Source organism: Pieris napi, chromosome 14, assembly GCF_905475465.1.
Source record: "Pieris napi chromosome 14, ilPieNapi1.2, whole genome shotgun sequence".
Lineage (NCBI taxonomy): Eukaryota > Metazoa > Arthropoda > Insecta > Lepidoptera > Pieridae > Pieris > Pieris napi.
The window spans coordinates 10506648-10525452 of NC_062247.1; the positions used below are offsets into that span (position 1 = coordinate 10506648).

Below are 18805 nucleotides of genomic sequence, written 5' to 3' on the forward strand. Positions count from 1 at the left end.
GATATACTCTATTTATCAGCTGTTCGAAGTAAATACTCATGTCATACATCTGTTCAAAAGATTTGCAATGTTAAGATTAAAACAGCCTATTAATTATATATGAAATTGTACTTTAAAATTTAACAATATCTTCACACCTATATTTCTGCAATATAACCTATTAGTACTGTACTTTTATTTAAATGTACGCAAAGACAATAATAAATATATTTCTGGAAGGAGACCTTGATTCCACTTTACAATCTCACAAAAATGTTTTGGAAATAAAATATTAAAAAGAAGTTATAAAAAAATTTACTTTGTGTGAATGGAACTTTTTTTTTCACTTAAATCACGATAGAAACAACTATTGGTGATATAAGTGTAAATTATCGAGCACAGTTTAAGATTTAAAATTACAGCTACAAGCGCGCGAAAATCTCGGTCGACGATGACAAATCATTATGCAAAACTAACTAAATCCAAAAAATACGTAACAATAAATGTATATAATGAAAATAATTTAGTATTAAGATTAATTTAAAGTTCATCACATGAGTTAACGCCTGATAGAGAGTCTTGACCACAGATCTGATGCTTTCCTCAATCAGGAGGAAATACTGGCATTATTAAGGTAGTATAACCTCGCTACACAGTACACATGTTGTATAATATTTGATTTGTTTATTTCCAATTATAATTTTTGGTTAACTTCGCTGTTCACTTAGGTTAAGAATTTTGTAAATTAAAGAATTCTTGTATCCTAGCTAGTCTCATTATAGATAAACTATTGCAACGGGGGCAAACGGGGAAGAAGGCTCACCGCATGTTAAGTGATACTATGCCCATGGACATTTACATAGCCAGGAGGCTCGCAAGTGCGTCGCCGGCCTTTTCAGAAATGGTACGTTCTTTTCATGCTCGTCCTCGTATGTATTTTTTGTATAATATTTTACGAGTACACCTTAATTTAATAGCCTTAAAAATCTAAGACAGAAATTAAAAAATCTTGTTTTAACATTTGCTGATCTTAGGTGTTACATTTTAAATATTATGATGAACTCCTCTAACACTTACCGAAAATCAGAGAAAAAAAAAGAAAAACAAATTAAGAAATTAATTAATCTAATTTTTTTTTTTCAATCTATTTTTTTAATAGATTACATATCGCATAAATAATTTAATTATCCTCATTATTACATTTGCCATCATCATCATTATATACCTGCCAGTAGTCCGTCTCCTGGCGGATACAGGCTGTCTTCTGAGTGGTCTTCGAGACGCTCCTCTAGCACTCCAGCGCCGTGGCGCTTCACTCCACCTAAACCCACATACCTCATGACCACCACTAGTTCTTGTGTGTATAAGTGTTTATTTGTTGTGTGTTTTGTTGAAAACGCAATATTAATTGCAAAAATGCAATTCCAATTATCTTTGTTTTCATTTTTGTTGTGACATCTCAATTCTCATCTAGATTACAGCACATCTTACCGTATTAATCATTTATTTTGATTTCTTGTAGATTTTATAGTTATGTCTGTGTTTTAAATAATATTTTCTTTAATAAACGCATCTTAATATTACAAAAACGTTTAACAAAAAGTTTTGCTATTTATCACAGATCGTCTTTATCCAAGCATTATACAGCGCCTACTTTAATTTTTACATATATAATCCAATTGTTGAGACACACAAGCCAGAAGTAAAATATTTCGTCAGATTACATATTCAGACTGTCAAGAGTTCGAAAAAAAAATGTGACTACATATTGCGAAATATATCAGAACAACTTGTTACCAAATTGATACACCAATTGCTATTAACAATTAAATTGCTGTTAGATTACCCTTAATCAGAAATTAATAACTCCGAGTTTAAATACAATTTAATTTAAAACACTATTATTTTAAAAACGCAAACATTATATAACTTATTAATAAACAAAATGCTGGGAATGTTATACTGATAAACCATTTAAACATTAATTAAAAAGCCAATTAAAGCATTCACATCATACATCCTCTTTTGATATAAGAGGAATGCTCGCTTCTCCAAATAACATTAGATATGACGGAGAATGTTTCCGGGAAATTACTTATTAGTTATTAAAGCTGCTAATAAAATGCTCTCCCTATTATGAGTAAGATCAATCGGGGTTTTTATATTATACTAGCTGTTGGACATCACGTCATGTATGTTACTAAAATACTTGGTACGTATTTAGTAGTGGGAGGACTATAGTTACCTATATAAAATGTAAGTATAACTACCAAAGATCAATACAAATGGGAAACAGCAGGATAACAGATTCCTTAAAAAGACCTGTTATATAATGTTTCACTTACATTTGTTCTTCTTTACTTAAATGTTTATTTTTAAGTATCGCCATACAGCGCGGAAATGTTGCCAGTATTAAAGGTACACTGCCACAGGGACTAAACTTTTTAAATCTTTTTAAATTTTTAAATTTTTGGAGTTTACTCCTTAAGAAACGATTTGAGTTATAAGGCCCGGTACGGAAATTTTATGAGGAGTAAAATCAAGTGTAACACGAAAAGTTGAGGCGTTATGTGTAACACGAAACGTTGAGGCGTTATGTAGAAAGAGACAAATGGATTGAACGTGTAAAAGAATGAGATGGAATACATTACACAGACTTTTCTATTTTGAATTCTCGTTTTGACAGCCACGTTACAACATTGTCAGTGTTGACAGGTGTAAAAAATAAAAGTAGATTGTCTAGCGTGCCATAGAGTTTTTTCAATAGTAATGGTCAGTGAAATTAAAACTAAAAAGATTGTTCATTCTTATTCTTCTCTTACTATAAAGGTAACTTTGGTCACAGAAAGAAAATCCTATTTGGGAATAGATGATGTAGGTACGTTTTATTACTACTACAAACATTTATATTATAAAAACATAATATATTCTTACAACCTTTAGTATGAAAATATGGTCGACAGCCACAGAACATTATCGACATTTTATCGTTCGTAAGGAGTAAACTCCAATCGTGCGTCGTAGCTGACACACACACACTTTTTTATTAATATTAGTATGTAGATAATTAGTTTTTTAATTTTTTCGTTTAAAATATTGTTCCTATGAGTACGAGTATATATCATTATTTATACTTCTTTGCAATACAAATAAATCATTTAACATAAAAGTCGGTGTATACGATGAATGCAAGAGGCTTTATCGTTTATAAACTCTTCCAAGCCTACCATAAAACTAACATAGACAGTTGCAAAAAAAAGAGTTTTATTCAATATTACGTTTATAATATTATTATTAAAAAATATTATAAACGTTGTTTAGGTTGAAACGTTGTTTAATTTGCCCGTTGTTTTGCAGGACGCGGCTAATAACAAGCGGAGTGAGAATATAAAACGTCAAACTCGAATCGATCAATCGGGTGCAAGCGATTTGATCTATCGCTTCTTCAAAAGGAATCGTGCAAAATTAAACAATTGCTGAAATCGCATCGACTAAAATATTTAAATGATATATGGATACTGATTGAACATGACGATGCATGCATTGTATTTAGTATAAAAAAAAACACTAGACTATAACCTTTTTAGGTCTGAGCCTCAGATTTCTGTATCTGTTTCATAATCATTTGTCAATGTACATAGACACGGCGTCGACTTTTTTTAGTTCTGAGGAAAGCCGGTTTCCTCACGATGTTTTCCTTCACCATTCAAGCGAATGTTAATTGAGCACATAGAAAGAAAGTCTATTGGTGCAGAGCCGGGGATCGAACCTACGATCTCAGATATGAGAGTCGCACGCTGAAGCCACTAGGACAACACTGCTTGTCTTGGGTATAAAAAGTGAAAAACCCTAGTATATAAAATATATTATAAGGTTTTTTAAAAATAGTAACGGAAGAAAGTGCCAATAATCTTCCTTAATCGATTTAACAGTCTAGCTCTGGAGCACGTCAAGTCACGTAATATTTTTTTGACTAATCATAACCAAACGAAACGTGCCATAGACTTTCAATTAAAAATAAATCTTTTTACACTCTGTTTAGTATATTTTTAACAAAAGGGTTAAAATATTTCTCAAATAATGTTGTATGGGATCCTTTAGTATGTAACTGTTAGAACAACTACAATAAATAAAAGCTATAATACTGTCCATTAAGTACGTCAAAACTTTTTGCTTAATTAAAGACTTAGCAGCTTTTACAGCGCTAACCAAAGTTTCAGAATGAATTATGAAAATAAGATATTTAAGTTAAATGCTAATAAATACGTGTATAATCAAAAATTATAAATTAATATTTAAGTTACTTTTTATGTATAAAACGAAAATTTTATACAATATTATTTTATTTGTCGTGTGATAATATTATGTTTAAATTTTATAATTATTTAAAAATACAGCAAGTTAATTTTGGGTTCGACTCCCAGCTTAACATAATAAAGCTACCATTTGAACAGCCACCTTCTTAAGGCAAAGGGCTAAACACAGATGCAGAATTTTAATGACCCATGACCCACCGACGAATATCTAAGCATTCTTTATTTATTCTAAATAACAGTATGCTTCGACCTTGAATCTAATTATATGTAAATTCGACTTAACATTAATAATTAGTCAATATTTTTTATTAGATTTACCTACACAAGTTTGATCAAGGTGGCAAATTAATTTTATTTAAATAATAATAACACATCAACATGTAATTAGCAACAATATTAATAAAATTAAACTTATAAACATAAACTAATAATAATAAAATAATATACATTGAAATAAATAACGAAACTTAACATAAACTAAAATATATCATATAAATATATAATATTTATATATATTAATAATAATTAATTTGTAAAGTTACTAAACCTAGCGTAATAGGATCTCCTATACATTTATTATTCGTAATAAAAAACCAATTAGTATTAAATTGTTATTAAATATTTTTAGTGCATTTTGTTATTTTTCTTGAAATTTGCAGAATTTCGCTCTAAAAGATATTTATGCTTTGATATTGCGTGTCATTGAAAATAAAGTCATCATATTTGTGTTATAAAGACTAGATAATGGTGTAAGTGCTCGGCCTTGTGCAATCATCAACATCATTTAATCGTTGGCAGCCAATTTATGTGTACTAACGGCGAATATTTTATCTTCACATTTATCAAACTGTTAAAAGATGATTCGAAAATACAATTTTTCATATATGTTTAAAATATGATTGTTTTAGCATTTTAATTCAAGATTATTTTTTAAAATTACATTATTAGATTCTAAAAGCCGCTTTATTTCGAACAGAAGATAAGATTGTCAATTGTCAACCTGCATTCATTGAGCATCGTATTAAAGCATTCAGAATCTATGATGTTATAATAATTGGATTCAAAAATTCTTATGACAGAAAGGTAAAATATTTTTTATGACGTAGAACTTATCTTGATATGAAATCAATCATATCAATCATACCGTCTATTTTTGTTTAGTTTTATAGTGTCAGATCATTGCCCTGAAACACGTGTCTAGTGTTTTTAAGCATATCATATTTTTTATTATTACATTGTGCTGAAGTTTCCTGTCCGTCATATCAATATGGGTTTTTGACAAAACTTTGTCGAGTACACACAAATAAGTACACACAAAATGTTCCTATTTTATCAATAGTGTTATGTATTGTTTGTGTTTGTGTATGTGATGGACCTCTTTGAGTGATCCCCGCTACTGGTTTGACTAGAACTAGTGGTGGTCGTGCTGAGGGTTGACAAGTCACTTGACGCGCGGGCTGATCGCAGCCGCGGCAACACTGGAACATCTTCAGTCTCAGGAGAAGTCACCAGGGTCTCGCACGGCCAGCCGAACGCGCGCGCCGCCGACCATACCGCGAACACAAACGTTATCATGTCTATCCCACCCTCCACACACGGCCCACCCTCACACGCCACATTTCAACTTTAAAACGTCATTCACGCGGAACTATCGCGCCGGCCGCGCATTCGCAGGCATGAAGAACACGTGCTCGTCAGACAGCACACCACCGCGACCGCCACTCAACTGACCATTACAACGCGTGAATTCAAAGATATATCACATCATCGCAGTGTTTTGTTATTAAAATTGGGTCACATAGATCGATCGACTCGCGTTCTTCCATCAATGGAGATAGTTTCTTTAATCGAGGCGCGTGTTGTTGATTGTATTCGTGACGCGGTACTGTTGATGTTAGGCGGCCGGCGCGTTGCGTCTTTGCGGTACGTCACGCCGATTCCGCCCGCGCCGCCAAGAGGATGCTTCTATTTATTAAGCACTATATGCTTCTATTGTGAAAGAGTGAGCGTTATTTTGTAATGTCACTTGTTGCACGGTTAAGTCTGTGGACGCGCGGCGCACGATATAGGTCGAAGACGCGTACGAGAAATTTCCGGAAGGTTGTGTCAAAGTATATAGCCCGTTGGGATATTGTGATAGCCGTGTTTCGTCAGGAGTAGCGTTACGGAGCATCCTGCGGCTGCCCGGCGGCCATATTTGTGCCGCCATTTTGCTGGGGGTCGAATGGGGTGAACCGCATGCGTACGTCGCTGCCACAGTTTACATCACAAAAGCAGTAGTGCAACAGTTCACGTGGAATTGATCGAGCCTAGAGAATTATTTTTTACAGAGTTCATAACAGAAAATACAAGCAAAATAACATTGTTCACTAATAAAATGAGAGAACCATTGAATGAACTGTCTAATTCCTCAGATAATTTTATTGTTTTATAACAGTGACACTGTTCTGGTTATAAACTGTGCCAACACGCAACCTCCGTGTAGGAAACGACGCAAGTCACTGTATTCAAGAGGTACAGTAGTACCTACTACCCAGTCACAAGGATCAATTCTGCTCGGCAGATGCTTTAGTTTATAGGTCAACCGAGCAAAGTGAAGTTAGCTGCGAATCACGCCTGATTTCAGTTTTCGTAGTATGAAAGTGCTGTTAGCATATAAAACGAAATATACCTTTGTTTACTGACTGAAATTTTATCGACAACTCTCTAGGGTTGTTTAAACTTTATAAGTAATGAGGTTTAAAATAAACAAATAAGTGTACCACGGAAATCATAAAAATAAATTTATTTTCTAAGCTTATTCTAAAATAATTACTTCCGTAAAGGAGTACGGGTTAATTTTGTTATTCCAAATTCAAAATAAGGAAGGAAAACACTTGAAACGTTTCTCGAGGTCATATGCTACAGCGTCATGGAAGTTATTATCGATTTCCATATGATAATAGGTTGCTGGAACCGGAAATGCATCTTATACTGTATAAACAGAGGGCGTAATTAATATCGACGTTATTTACGATGATTATGTCTCTGTTAAATGGTTTATTCGAACGAAAGTTTCAATAAACGTAAGTTTTGGCCATAACACGTCTGCAGCAGAGACACAAATGTGACCTCCCAAGGCTACAGTAGTATTCAAATTACTAGCTATTCCCTGTGGTTTCACACGCGTTAAGCGGTTCATAGAGTTTTTAAGCTGCCCCCTGAAGTATTTCCGAACCAATTTGACTTAGGGTCCTTCAAGAAAAGAGCATACCAATACTTAAAAGGCCGCAAGGCACTCGCGGGCAATGTGAGTGTCTATGGATGGCGGTATCACTTAACCTGTGAGCCTTCTGCCCGTCTGCACTGTTCTATCGAAAATAAATATTTTAAGAAGCGTGCACATAACACGCGCGTGTTATACTTGTCGCGGAGGTATTTTAAAACGATATATCTAAATATATTAATTGTTGTTGTATTTGTGATGAATAATAATTTGAATAGGGATAATTTTGATGTTTTTATTTTTTTTAGCCTTAAGTTAATTACAGTAAAAGTCAATTAAAAGATTGGCATATGCTGTCGTGGATTTTATTCACATTTGTGTCATTTTAAGTGTAGTATAGAAATTGCTTGTTAACTTAACCGCCTATTTACTTGTCTACTTTAATTTTTCACATGTTTGTAATATAATAAACTGTTGATTATTATTAATTCCGTCGTTCATGCAGAGAACGCAACGTAAGCTCTCAAAAAGGAATAACACAGCTGAAACAGTCAAAACTTTTCTCGTAATTCGTAAATATATTTATTAATATGTAATATTAAACAATATTTTTAATATTGACGTAAGTAAACAATTTAAAAGATTATCGATTACGATACTGTCATTATAATTATTAATTATAGCAGCATGTATTAGTAGAAAATTTTAATCTAATCATCAGATATAGCAATTCAAAGTGATAAAGTGGATATTATTCCAGTTGGATTCTTAAACAAAATACATTATAAACAATAAAAATCATTATGTTTTTCGTTCATACTTTCTACCTACTCTAAAAACTAAATTTTAAACAAGTCCTGATGCTTGAATGGACTTATGGTTGCCAGCTGTACCAGTAAGAGATTCCTAAAACAAAGTGCTCAGGGGATAGTCAATGCGGGACCAGGGATGGTACATTCTCAATGACGACCTCTATCCTCTCTCTTGACCTCTAGCGGATGTCACCAAAATAATTTAAAAAAATTGCTGGAGCCCACGAAAGGCTCCACCAACACGAGAATGTCGAGGCTATTCAACTTCTTGTCACCACAGATCTAGTGAGAAGATTGAATAGGACAAAACTATTTGAATTAGTGTGAGTTCACGATAATCTTAACTACTAAATAGTGGACAAATAGTAGGTACACAAGAACAGAGTGTCTTACTCTTAATTATAGAGACTGTAAGAAGTGTTATTGGACACTTTCTTATGTTAAATATCCGTAGTAAATTATGTTATTTTAAATTAAGTTATGTTATTTTTCATTGTCTTTATAGAGAGACAATTTATTAAAAAAAAAGTTTGTAGTTTAAACTCGACTAGGACGGAATTAAAAAATACTTTCAACATTTGAATGCCTGAGAAATAAGGAGTTTATTTTAAGTCACTAGAAAACATAACAATTTTAGTTCTGTATATAAAAATTAACAAATCATTAAAAATGAAAAGATTTATACTAAGAATTTTGCATATTTTAAGTTGTACTGTAATAAATATATTAACATAACTTTGAGTTTTCTTCTTTAATATAACTTGTTGTTAACCATAGAAACAACTTTCATTATGATATCAATTGAAAAACCTGTAGCCATTGTCAACAGTTTTAGTAGGAACTTTTAATTTTAGTTAATTCTATTTAAGAGTCTTTCCTCTAACTTTGATTTGTCCCCTTTGGAGTAGAGACTCTTGGGCCGTGGGATTGATGTTTTCAGTATATATATGCTAGGTAGAGTAAGGACATTGTTCTGAATGAAGTGATGCTTACATGTATATATATATTTCCTATATTAACAAAAATTATCAAAACTTTACTTACAGCCATCGATTCATATTATGTATGCATTTCAATTTTAATTAAGTTACAGTCCTAAATAACAATTTATAATACTCCTAATTTTAATATTTTTTGCTAAAGATTCTATAGTTGAACTTACTGTGTGTATGTGTGTATGTAGGTATTAGCGGGTTGGCACGTCAGAAGCACGTGGTGTGTGAACTTGACCGGTGACGTCAGCGCCCTTCACTTTGCACTCAACAACCTTAAGGCCATTTATCTTAAAGATATTGCTAAGTGTATTGACATTAAACGTTGTGACATGTAAAAATAGCAAGTACGTTAAAAGTATCCTATTTTTAGAAAGCTTTTTAAAAGTTCGGGTTTGCTATCGCCAACCTATTTGTATTTTGAATATTCGGTATCCGATGTATGTCCTAACCATTTCGACGTTCCTTCAAGAAACGTACCAAATTTTTAAAGGCCCGCAACGCACTTGCAAGCCTTCTTATAATGTCACTATGGGCGGCGGTATCACTTAACATCTGATTAGCCCGTTTGCTCTCTATTATATTTTTTTTCTATATACATGTGTCTTGAAGACATCATGGAACATTACGATCTAGCCTAACTTAAGACTAATAAGTAATTTAAGTCTAACCTAATTTACTAAATAGGATATTTAACCCTCCTGTTATATAAAAAAAATAAGTGTTAACTTTTATGTAACTAGAAAAAAACTTTCTTACCGGATTGAAGTTATGTTTTATTAAATGGTTTTATTTAGCTCACCCCGTTTGTTTTATTCTTGGGTCAAATTTAGTAATTCAAATTTCACCCTCTTCCTGTCAACCGATTAATCTGAAATTTTGTATACACTTTGGATTTTGGTGACAATACAATAAACTAAATAAATAAAATAAAAATAAATAAATAAATAAATATTATATAATATATAAATATAAATATATATTATATATATATATAACATTATATTAAAAACTGTATCTATTTTATTAATTAAATATATATTATATTTAAATTATAGAATTGATTTATTTATATAAACTAACGGGCAAGGAACCTTGCAATAATGAAGCACTAAATGAATTAAACAGAATGCGAAATAAAAACTAAAAACTTGAAAATAAAAATAGGTAAAAAAACTTTTTAAGTTAAACGGTTTTATGTTAAACATACATTGCAATGTTTAAGATAAATGTACTAAAAACCAAAAAATAATAAAATAGATACAGTCGTGGGAATTATAAACATATGCATAGACTAGACTAAAATAAAACCGTGGGGCATGTCAATTGTCTACAATCGTTGATTAAAATGTTTGTTTTGTAATGTTACACTATAATTAGGCAGTTTTTCAACGATGGACGTGTGATAAGTAGGGCTAGAATGTGGAAACAAGCTAGCAAGCTCGATTATAAGCGAGTTTTAGGGTTTCATAGTGGTGAGCGAGTAGTACTTTTATCATATGTTTTGGTCGATTAAAGACAAACTACGAGCAGTGAAACGATTCCTCGCCAGCCAGCAGTGTGAATGTCCAACGATAAACTAGTTGAAACATCTCTTTTATTTACATGGAGTGTATAACTATTGGAATTTCCATGAGCAAGAAAATAGTAAGTAATTTCAGGACGTCTGCGGGCCAACTGCCTATTTTAACGACGAATTAAACGATTCTTCTATCGCACATTAAGTCGATAATTTGTAGACAATTGACGTGCCCCACGGTTTTATTTTAGTCTAGTCTATGCATATGTTTATAATTCCCACGACTGTATCTATTTTATTATTTTTTGGTTTTTAGTACATTTATCTTAAACATTGCAATGTATGTTTAACATAAAACCGTTTAACTTAAAAAGTTTTTTTACCTATTTTTATTTTATAAATTTACAATTATTTAACATAATTTTAAATTTAACCGACGTTTCGCGTGCTTTACAGCGTGCGTAGTCACGGTGACTTAAGACAAAAAGTTGAATGTCAAAAAGTATCACAGCTGTAGAAAAAGTTGTATTATCTGTATTTATTTCCCCGGAGTTGGTATCGACTAAAAGATGGAGGGGAATGGCTCAAATTCAATCCGGTAAAAAAGTTTTTCTATGTGTAAAAGTTATGTCAATACTATGTTTTATGTAGCTTACAATATAAAGCCTTACTTAGTAGAAAGCCGCTGTCCTCTTTCTTATTTCAAAGTACCAATATTCAATTACTTTGTACCTGTATTGTGTTCGTGTGTTTCTTGTTAAAGCAAACGTCAAAGTTTTAATTAACTTTTTACAAAGACCTTAAGACGTTATTCGTTACGATCGAGAAATAATGGTAAGAAACAGTAGAAGCTCTTTTAAAAGACAAAAAAAACTTCTAGTGTCGTAAACAGACATACGGAAAACGTTTCTACATCTTACAATTCAAAATTTAGACAGTAAGATGACCTTCCATTGCCTATGGCAACACAATGTTTTGATGATGATGATTGATGTTTCCTCACGATGTCATCATTCACAAATAGAGCTAGTCCATTAGCAAGTGTTAATTGCGTATATAGACAGTAATGTCGAACTATAGTCGAGGTTGTCAGGGTTAGAACCCATGACTAAAGAGTCGCACACTAAACCACATAACACAGTTGAGACAAGATTTCATCATTCCGCTGATGAAATCTTCATTCACAATTCTTTTCGACGTCCGCGTCGAGGCTGAATACGAAATTCCACCCGTATCACCTCGACGTCCGTCGTTCCACAACTGAGCGTTTTTAAGGCAGTTTTTGCAGCGTCACTATGTGGAACCTGCTGCCTACCGATATATTTCCGAACCAATTCGATTTAGGGTCAGGTTCGGTTAGATTCAGGAAAAGAACGTACCAATTCTTAAAAGGCCGACAGCGTACTTGCGAGCCCTCTGGTAATGTGCGTGTATATGGGCGGCGGTGTCATTTAACATCAGGTGAGTCTTTTGGTCAATGCTCCTGTTTAATAAAAAACAATTCAATGTCTAGACACAGCTTGAAGTTTTTGCCAATGTCAAATACTATTTCGAGTCAAGTCAAGTCAAATCATTCATTTCAATTAGACCACCTAAAATGGCACTTTGGAACGTTAATTAAATCTATATATATAAAAGAAAGTCGTGTTTGTTACAACACTTATAACTCGAGAACGGCTGGACCGATAGCCATGGTTTTTGATTTGTTGGATTTGTTTCCGTCCCGAATAGCAGAATAAGCAATAAAATATCGGATAAGTTATCGAATAACAATAAATAAATAAATTAATTTTACGAATGCAAAAACCATGTGCCATCTGTTGACAAAACTACGCATCATTTTACGTCGAATTCGTGTCAGTTTAAGAAATTCCGATCTTGAGGTGAATGAGGAGATGCATAACCATGCTTTGATCCTGATCAAAAGATGTTGGATATCAGAAAGTGCTTAACATGCAGTATCGCCATATTGACGCTAGAGAGAAGATGCCTAATGTGTAAAACTGCCATTCTTCTTTCGCAATGGCAAGCAATAAAACATTTCTGTATATTTTGCAAAAAAGTTGGATTAATGTAATACTTAACATTAATGAAATCCTAAAATAAGTTAAATTAAAGTAACAACGATATTATAAGGTTGTAGGGCGGAACGAAGTTAGCCAGGTCAGCTAGTTAAATATAAAGATGATTCTAGTTGTCCCATCAAAAAGGTAGTTTCGTGTGGTTATTAATAAATCTCGACGCTGAAACTTACCCTTAGAAGACAATAGAAAAAAGAGCTTTATAATTTATAGATTGGCTGTGACGTTACGAAATTGACATAAGCCAAGTGTAAATTTTATGGACCATTAACTCGCTTGTTGATAGAAAGTCTCCCTTGGCGAACACGGTTACTGGATAAGTGGATAATTGGATTGTAATGGCCTCTATTCTCCCATATACAATAAAAATAAAGAACTCTCCTAAGACCAGATATTGTATAATTAAATTAACTTATAGATAAGCATAAGCTGTGGTTTGAAAATTTTTAAAAATTACGTCATTAAAATATTTATTTTTAATTGATTTACTTTACATATAAAGATTTAAGTTGTTGTCTGGTAGATAGAACCCGTGACCTCAGAGCTGGTGCTTCCTCGCTTAACGAATAAGAATCGCAATACAGCGAGGAAATGCTGCCACAGGTACCAAGCTTTTTAAATTTGTTTTTGTGAAACTGACCCTTAATATTTTTTTGATTAATTTTGAAATATTTTTATTATTACTGTGTAGATTAAGAAAATTGTAAATACTGTATACTTGATTGTTGTGATTACTAAAAATTTATATGTTGTATCATATACAATATTTAAAGAAAAAGCTTTTTAACCGGATTAAAGGTATGTATTATTATACATTTACAATTATTTAACATAACAAAAAGTGTTGGACGTCAAAAAGTATCACAGCTGTAGAGAAAGTTGCATTATCTGTATTTATTTCCCCGGAGTTGGTATCGACTAAAAGATGGGGGGTTTTGGCAAAAATGGCTCACGGTGTCCTCTATTACCGTCTTCAGTCACCGTGACCACGCACGCTGTAAAGCACGCGAAACGTCGGATAAATTTAAAATTATGTTAAATAATTGTAAATTTATAATAATACATAACTTTAATCCGGTTAAAAAGTTTTAAATAATAACAAATATTTTGACTCATCGATAATTTACTTAAAGAGACCGTGATTAAATGTACTTAGAACCATTCACGAGTTAACGGCTACTTCATCCATTCTAGATTAACATTTTATCAAATCTGAAGTCACCACATACTAAATCACTACGGTTGTTTTTCGGAGTTTGTATTAAAAGTGTCATCGCCTTGAATTTAAGATTTTTTGTATTCATAAATTACTTTGTGTCGTTAATCGTTTAGGAGCGATCAGGCAACGAGTATTCGCATTTCATTTCAATTATACAACTGTATGAAAAAAAAATATCTAAAGAATCTTAGACAAAAATTTAAAATTCAGTTTGTAAAACTTTTTTCCAGGCTTTGTTTGTCTGGGTTACTTTAAAATGATTTATCAAATAATATGCTGGTTTTCTGACGATGTGTTCCCTAAGTATTGATGTACACAACTGGTGCACAGGCAATGCCACGGGTCACACAATAAACGCTTTATTGCCCTAAAAACTACTGACTCTAGTATATTTGTAGTTGAAGTGATTCTCATTCAGCACATAAATCGCTTGTAATATAGGATTGCTTACATGTCAGGGCCTATCTCATCTCACTTGTGTCAAGTGAAGCGGACTTTATGTATGAATAAATTGCTGGCGCATTGTGTATTATGCACATAGTTTTAAGATATAAATAGAAATAATATGAAATTTATGGTCGATAGATAAACGTTTGACACAGTTTTCGTTTAATTTTAAAAGGCAAGGTGCCTTTTAAAATTTCAACCCCCTAAGTGATAAGGGGAGTCCACCCCAACTTTTTCATTAATATTATTTAGATTTTTTTTATGTTTTTATGATGCAGCATAAAAAATACATACAACCCCTAATTTTCACGCCTCTACGATCAACCCCTTTTTATTTTAGTTGATAGTTATTTTATTGAACTAAAAAATGTTTCCTAGAAATAATATACATGGAAAACAAACGTTTGCCGGGTCAGCTAGTTTGTTTATAAATAAATATTTAATATTAATGTGTTTTAAATGGTGCAAGCTATCTCCTTTATGCAAGTTATCTGATACCTTTATCGATAGCGGAACCCTTTTGTTATAATATCGAGATGGTGTATTTACCGGGTGTGATGCGTTTGGGAGTCTTGGCTGCTGCTCCGTTTCCTCTTCCGTCGGAAGCACCACTCTTGACCCATCGCATCACAGCCGGTGTGCCGCGACCCTCCTCCACCCAGTGCGAACTCACTCCCTAACCATCAGTTAAACGTAGAACACTTAGACAACGCCGCCACTTTTGACGCGAACTGTCAATCTGTCAGATTTGACAGCTTAAATTGAAAGCTGTTTATTTCCAGCCAGTGCCAACAATTGAAAATAATTTACTGGATACTAATTTGGCACTGAGTTTGTTTTGTTCTTGTGAGACGTATTTGAGAAATCAGATAATTTATTTTTGTCTTCCGTCTTTAAATAGCTTCCGCTGTTATTTTGAATCGTATGAACCCTTTGAAGAACGTGTGATTCTTGATATTCATAAAACAATACAAACATCCTATGATTTAAGCAAAACATGCACCCATGGTAGCTTTGTTTCAATAAATTCCCAAAATGTAATGGATATAATATTTTCCAATGTAATATGACTATTGCAATATAGTATACGTATCTTAATAATAATCTCAAGGGCAAAGCTGTGAGAGCAAAATTGGATAATGTAACAACGAATGTTGCGCGAATAGGAATTTTTGTAAACATATTAATTCTAGTTCGATGGAAACCCTGGGTATATGGAATATAGTAAATTGTAAAATTAAAAGGATTTAAAACATTGTTAAAACTAACGAACAAAAAAGAATTATGCGTTTCTGGCTTTCAAGGATTATCTGTTACATTTGAATGTAAATGTAAATTTAACTAATAATGAATAAGCTATAATAAATATATAAAATATACGAATTGCTGATGTTTTGATTTTGTAATAGTTTTTTGTTCTAAATAAAAGAAACATGCCGTAAATTTTGCCGCAATACAAATTGTAATATGCAAATACACAAGCTGTAACAATGCTTTTGTAACAAAATAGGTTACACCAAAACTTAATGTAGAAAAGCTTGATGAAGAATAATTTAGCATAGGCTACGTGAAATGTAAACAGCATATGCCACAATCTATGTCAAGATGATGCTATTTTCGCCTTTACTACTGACTCGAGTGCCTATCTTTACTATGTGAATTATGTATGACATGGCGGGAGATTGATATGAGGTTATGTTGGACAATGCGTGGGACATAAGACAATAGGCATCTACGCTATATGGCTTTTGTATACTACATATACTGCAGATTTAAAGGATATTTGTACCGAACAACACACGTGCGGCCAAGAAAGGGTTCATAGACAAATTAGCATCGGAAGCTTGGTTCGCGATTCGCGGGCTAGTTGTGACGCGGCCGCGCGATATACTGGCCTTCCCGGGGCGCGCCGCGTGACGTCAGAGCCAGAGCGTGCCCCGGCCCGCGCATGCGCTGAACAGGTTCTACTCAAAATCTCCAAGAGTACTCTCCAGATAGACCTCAAATTCGCTTTAGACCTTAATCGATTTTCAGCTGTACGGCTGGACGGATAGTGCCAGGGTTTAACATACTATATACTTAGTACTTCTAGGACTAGTAATGTAGGTTTACGAAGTCAAGGTCAATTGAAAGATATCTCAAACACATCACATCAGATTGTTATTTTCACCAGTAAATATTATAAAACAGTAAAACTGATTTTTTTTCATGTCAAATCCATGGTGAAAACATAATACTTACTTTAAAATTAAAAAAATATCAATTACATTATGAAAGAACTTTTTAAATCAATACATGGATTTATAAAACATTGCTTCGAATCGGCAAAAGATAAAAGCATGATTGCGACCTGACCTGCCTTATATCAATGGTTCAACTTGACCTTGCAATTTCACCAGTTATTTTCAGTTATACGGGTGTTGAGTGTTTCGGTAACAAAAGATTCAACGCTAGTACGAAGTTAATACAATTACTTTTAACAAATTTTTAGGTCAGTGCATAGCATTTTCTACAACGGTTCTACGAACACGCTACAGTTTTGCTACAACTGCTACGCGTAGCCCGAGGTCGCGCTACGATTGGCTTGATCTACAATAATTGTAGCTTATGTTATTTTTTATAAAATATTCCACCCGAATCATACAAAAAAAATATTAAAAAGGGCCTTAAATGAAAAATGAAAAATATTAAATGATTATTTATAAATGTAATCTTACTATACTCTATATCTGTACTCACGTAACTATATAAATTACGGGTCACGTTGTTTGTCCGCTATGGACTACTAAACCGAACCGATTTCAATCAAATTCGCACACCGTGTGCGGTTTGATCTAACTTAAAAGATAGGATTACATCTTAATTTATACCCACAATATTATTGTATTGCAAAATATTGATTAATTTTGATAGTCACAATTCTTACAGGTGGCGCTGTGTTGAAAGTACCAACGTTTCACATAAGCTACAATATAATGGCATAGCCACCAAAAAAGCATGGTGGTCCCCATGACTGGTGTTTTACCGTTTGCTTTGAATAGTTTGCTACTATGTAATATAACAAAAAGCTTAGCCACAGCAACGCTTGGCTGGTCTGCTAGTTAAATTATATTTTCAATTTTAAAGCTTATACTAAAATAATCTGCATCAATAACTTGAAATAATGATTGCGTTTAATTATAACAATATACTCGAGCTACAAGTCTTTCTATCTAGTTGTTTCATTATCAACCAGCAGTGCCTAAATACGTCATCGATTTTTGGATGTTTGATCCTCCCACGATGCGATACGCACTAAGAAAATTCCATTGCTAAGAACTCTCGTGTCAAAGATTAAAAGTATCTTAAGTGTACTCAATTATAGTCATTATGAATATTTTAATATATTTCTGTGAGCACTGTAGGTGTTATAAAGTACGCCGTTGATAAACTACGTATTATTATGAATAGCTGAAAGCGAAATAGGCGCTGAGGTGAACCAGTTGACATCTCATTTACCTTGTATGTTCATTATCACGTGTAATAACATAGACTACATATAATACATAATATTAAATTGTTTCTCAGTACTTATTGTAGTATAAAATGATTGTTCATGTATTTCAAATGTACCTGTTATATACTCGTATTACATTGAGTGGTTTTACAATAAAATAAACATCCAAAGATAAGATAAATTACATAAAATGTATATACAATACAAATAAATACAGTACGACAGTGTCATTTAATATAATTATAACGCATATAATTTCTTTTAAACTTTTAATAACAGATCCGACGATAAGCTTTTTAAGTATCTTTTAGTTTTGCGTTAGATTTGAATCTCAATACAAAAATAAAATGTAACTGACTTTCTAAACTGGATTTGACCTTTGACCTTCAACAATATTCATATTAACAAGGCAACAATTAAACGATACATTAATATGTTAACAATCCTTATGTACCTGACTTTGACGTTATAATTAGTTTGGGAATTACAATGTTACGTTCAGAAATGAAACGCGCAGAATATTTATTCCTCGCAAACTGAAGATTATCAGCGGTATTGAATCTTTGTATGTGGGCAACAGATGATCAAAACAATAATATTTTTCGCCTTATGTATTGAAAAAGAACACAAAACTTAGAGCCTTTTGTGCCGTATGATAAAAGAAAATATTTGTTAAATAGATTTAAAAAAATCGAAGTACTTAAAGTGCTCGCAAAATGTTTTAACATCAATGCCTTTC

The 18805-nt window shown here is 32.8% G+C and overlaps 1 protein-coding gene across 11 annotated transcripts in view; it reads right to left on the reverse strand.

Moving 5' to 3' along the window:
• The window catches only part of LOC125055911 (cAMP-specific 3',5'-cyclic phosphodiesterase, isoforms N/G), a 343092-nt gene that overhangs the window by 96550 nt on the left and 227737 nt on the right, over window positions 1-18805 (reverse strand). For 2 of the 11 annotated variants that reach the window (XM_047658651.1, XM_047658641.1), the window contains exons 1-2: window positions 5671-5815; window positions 1205-1300 (exon numbers count right to left, since the gene is read on the reverse strand). The exons of 7 other annotated variants lie outside the window; for them this stretch is intronic. Coding sequence is in view for 1 of the 4 variants with exons in the window: in XM_047658646.1 (XP_047514602.1) it covers window positions 15120-15193 (74 nt within the window). In the remaining 3 variants the exon portion in view is untranslated. Of the gene's footprint in view, window positions 1-1204; window positions 1301-5670; window positions 5817-15119; window positions 15462-18805 lie in introns of those variants that run through there. 2 more of the 11 variants (XM_047658640.1, XM_047658646.1) reach the window with 2 other exon arrangements.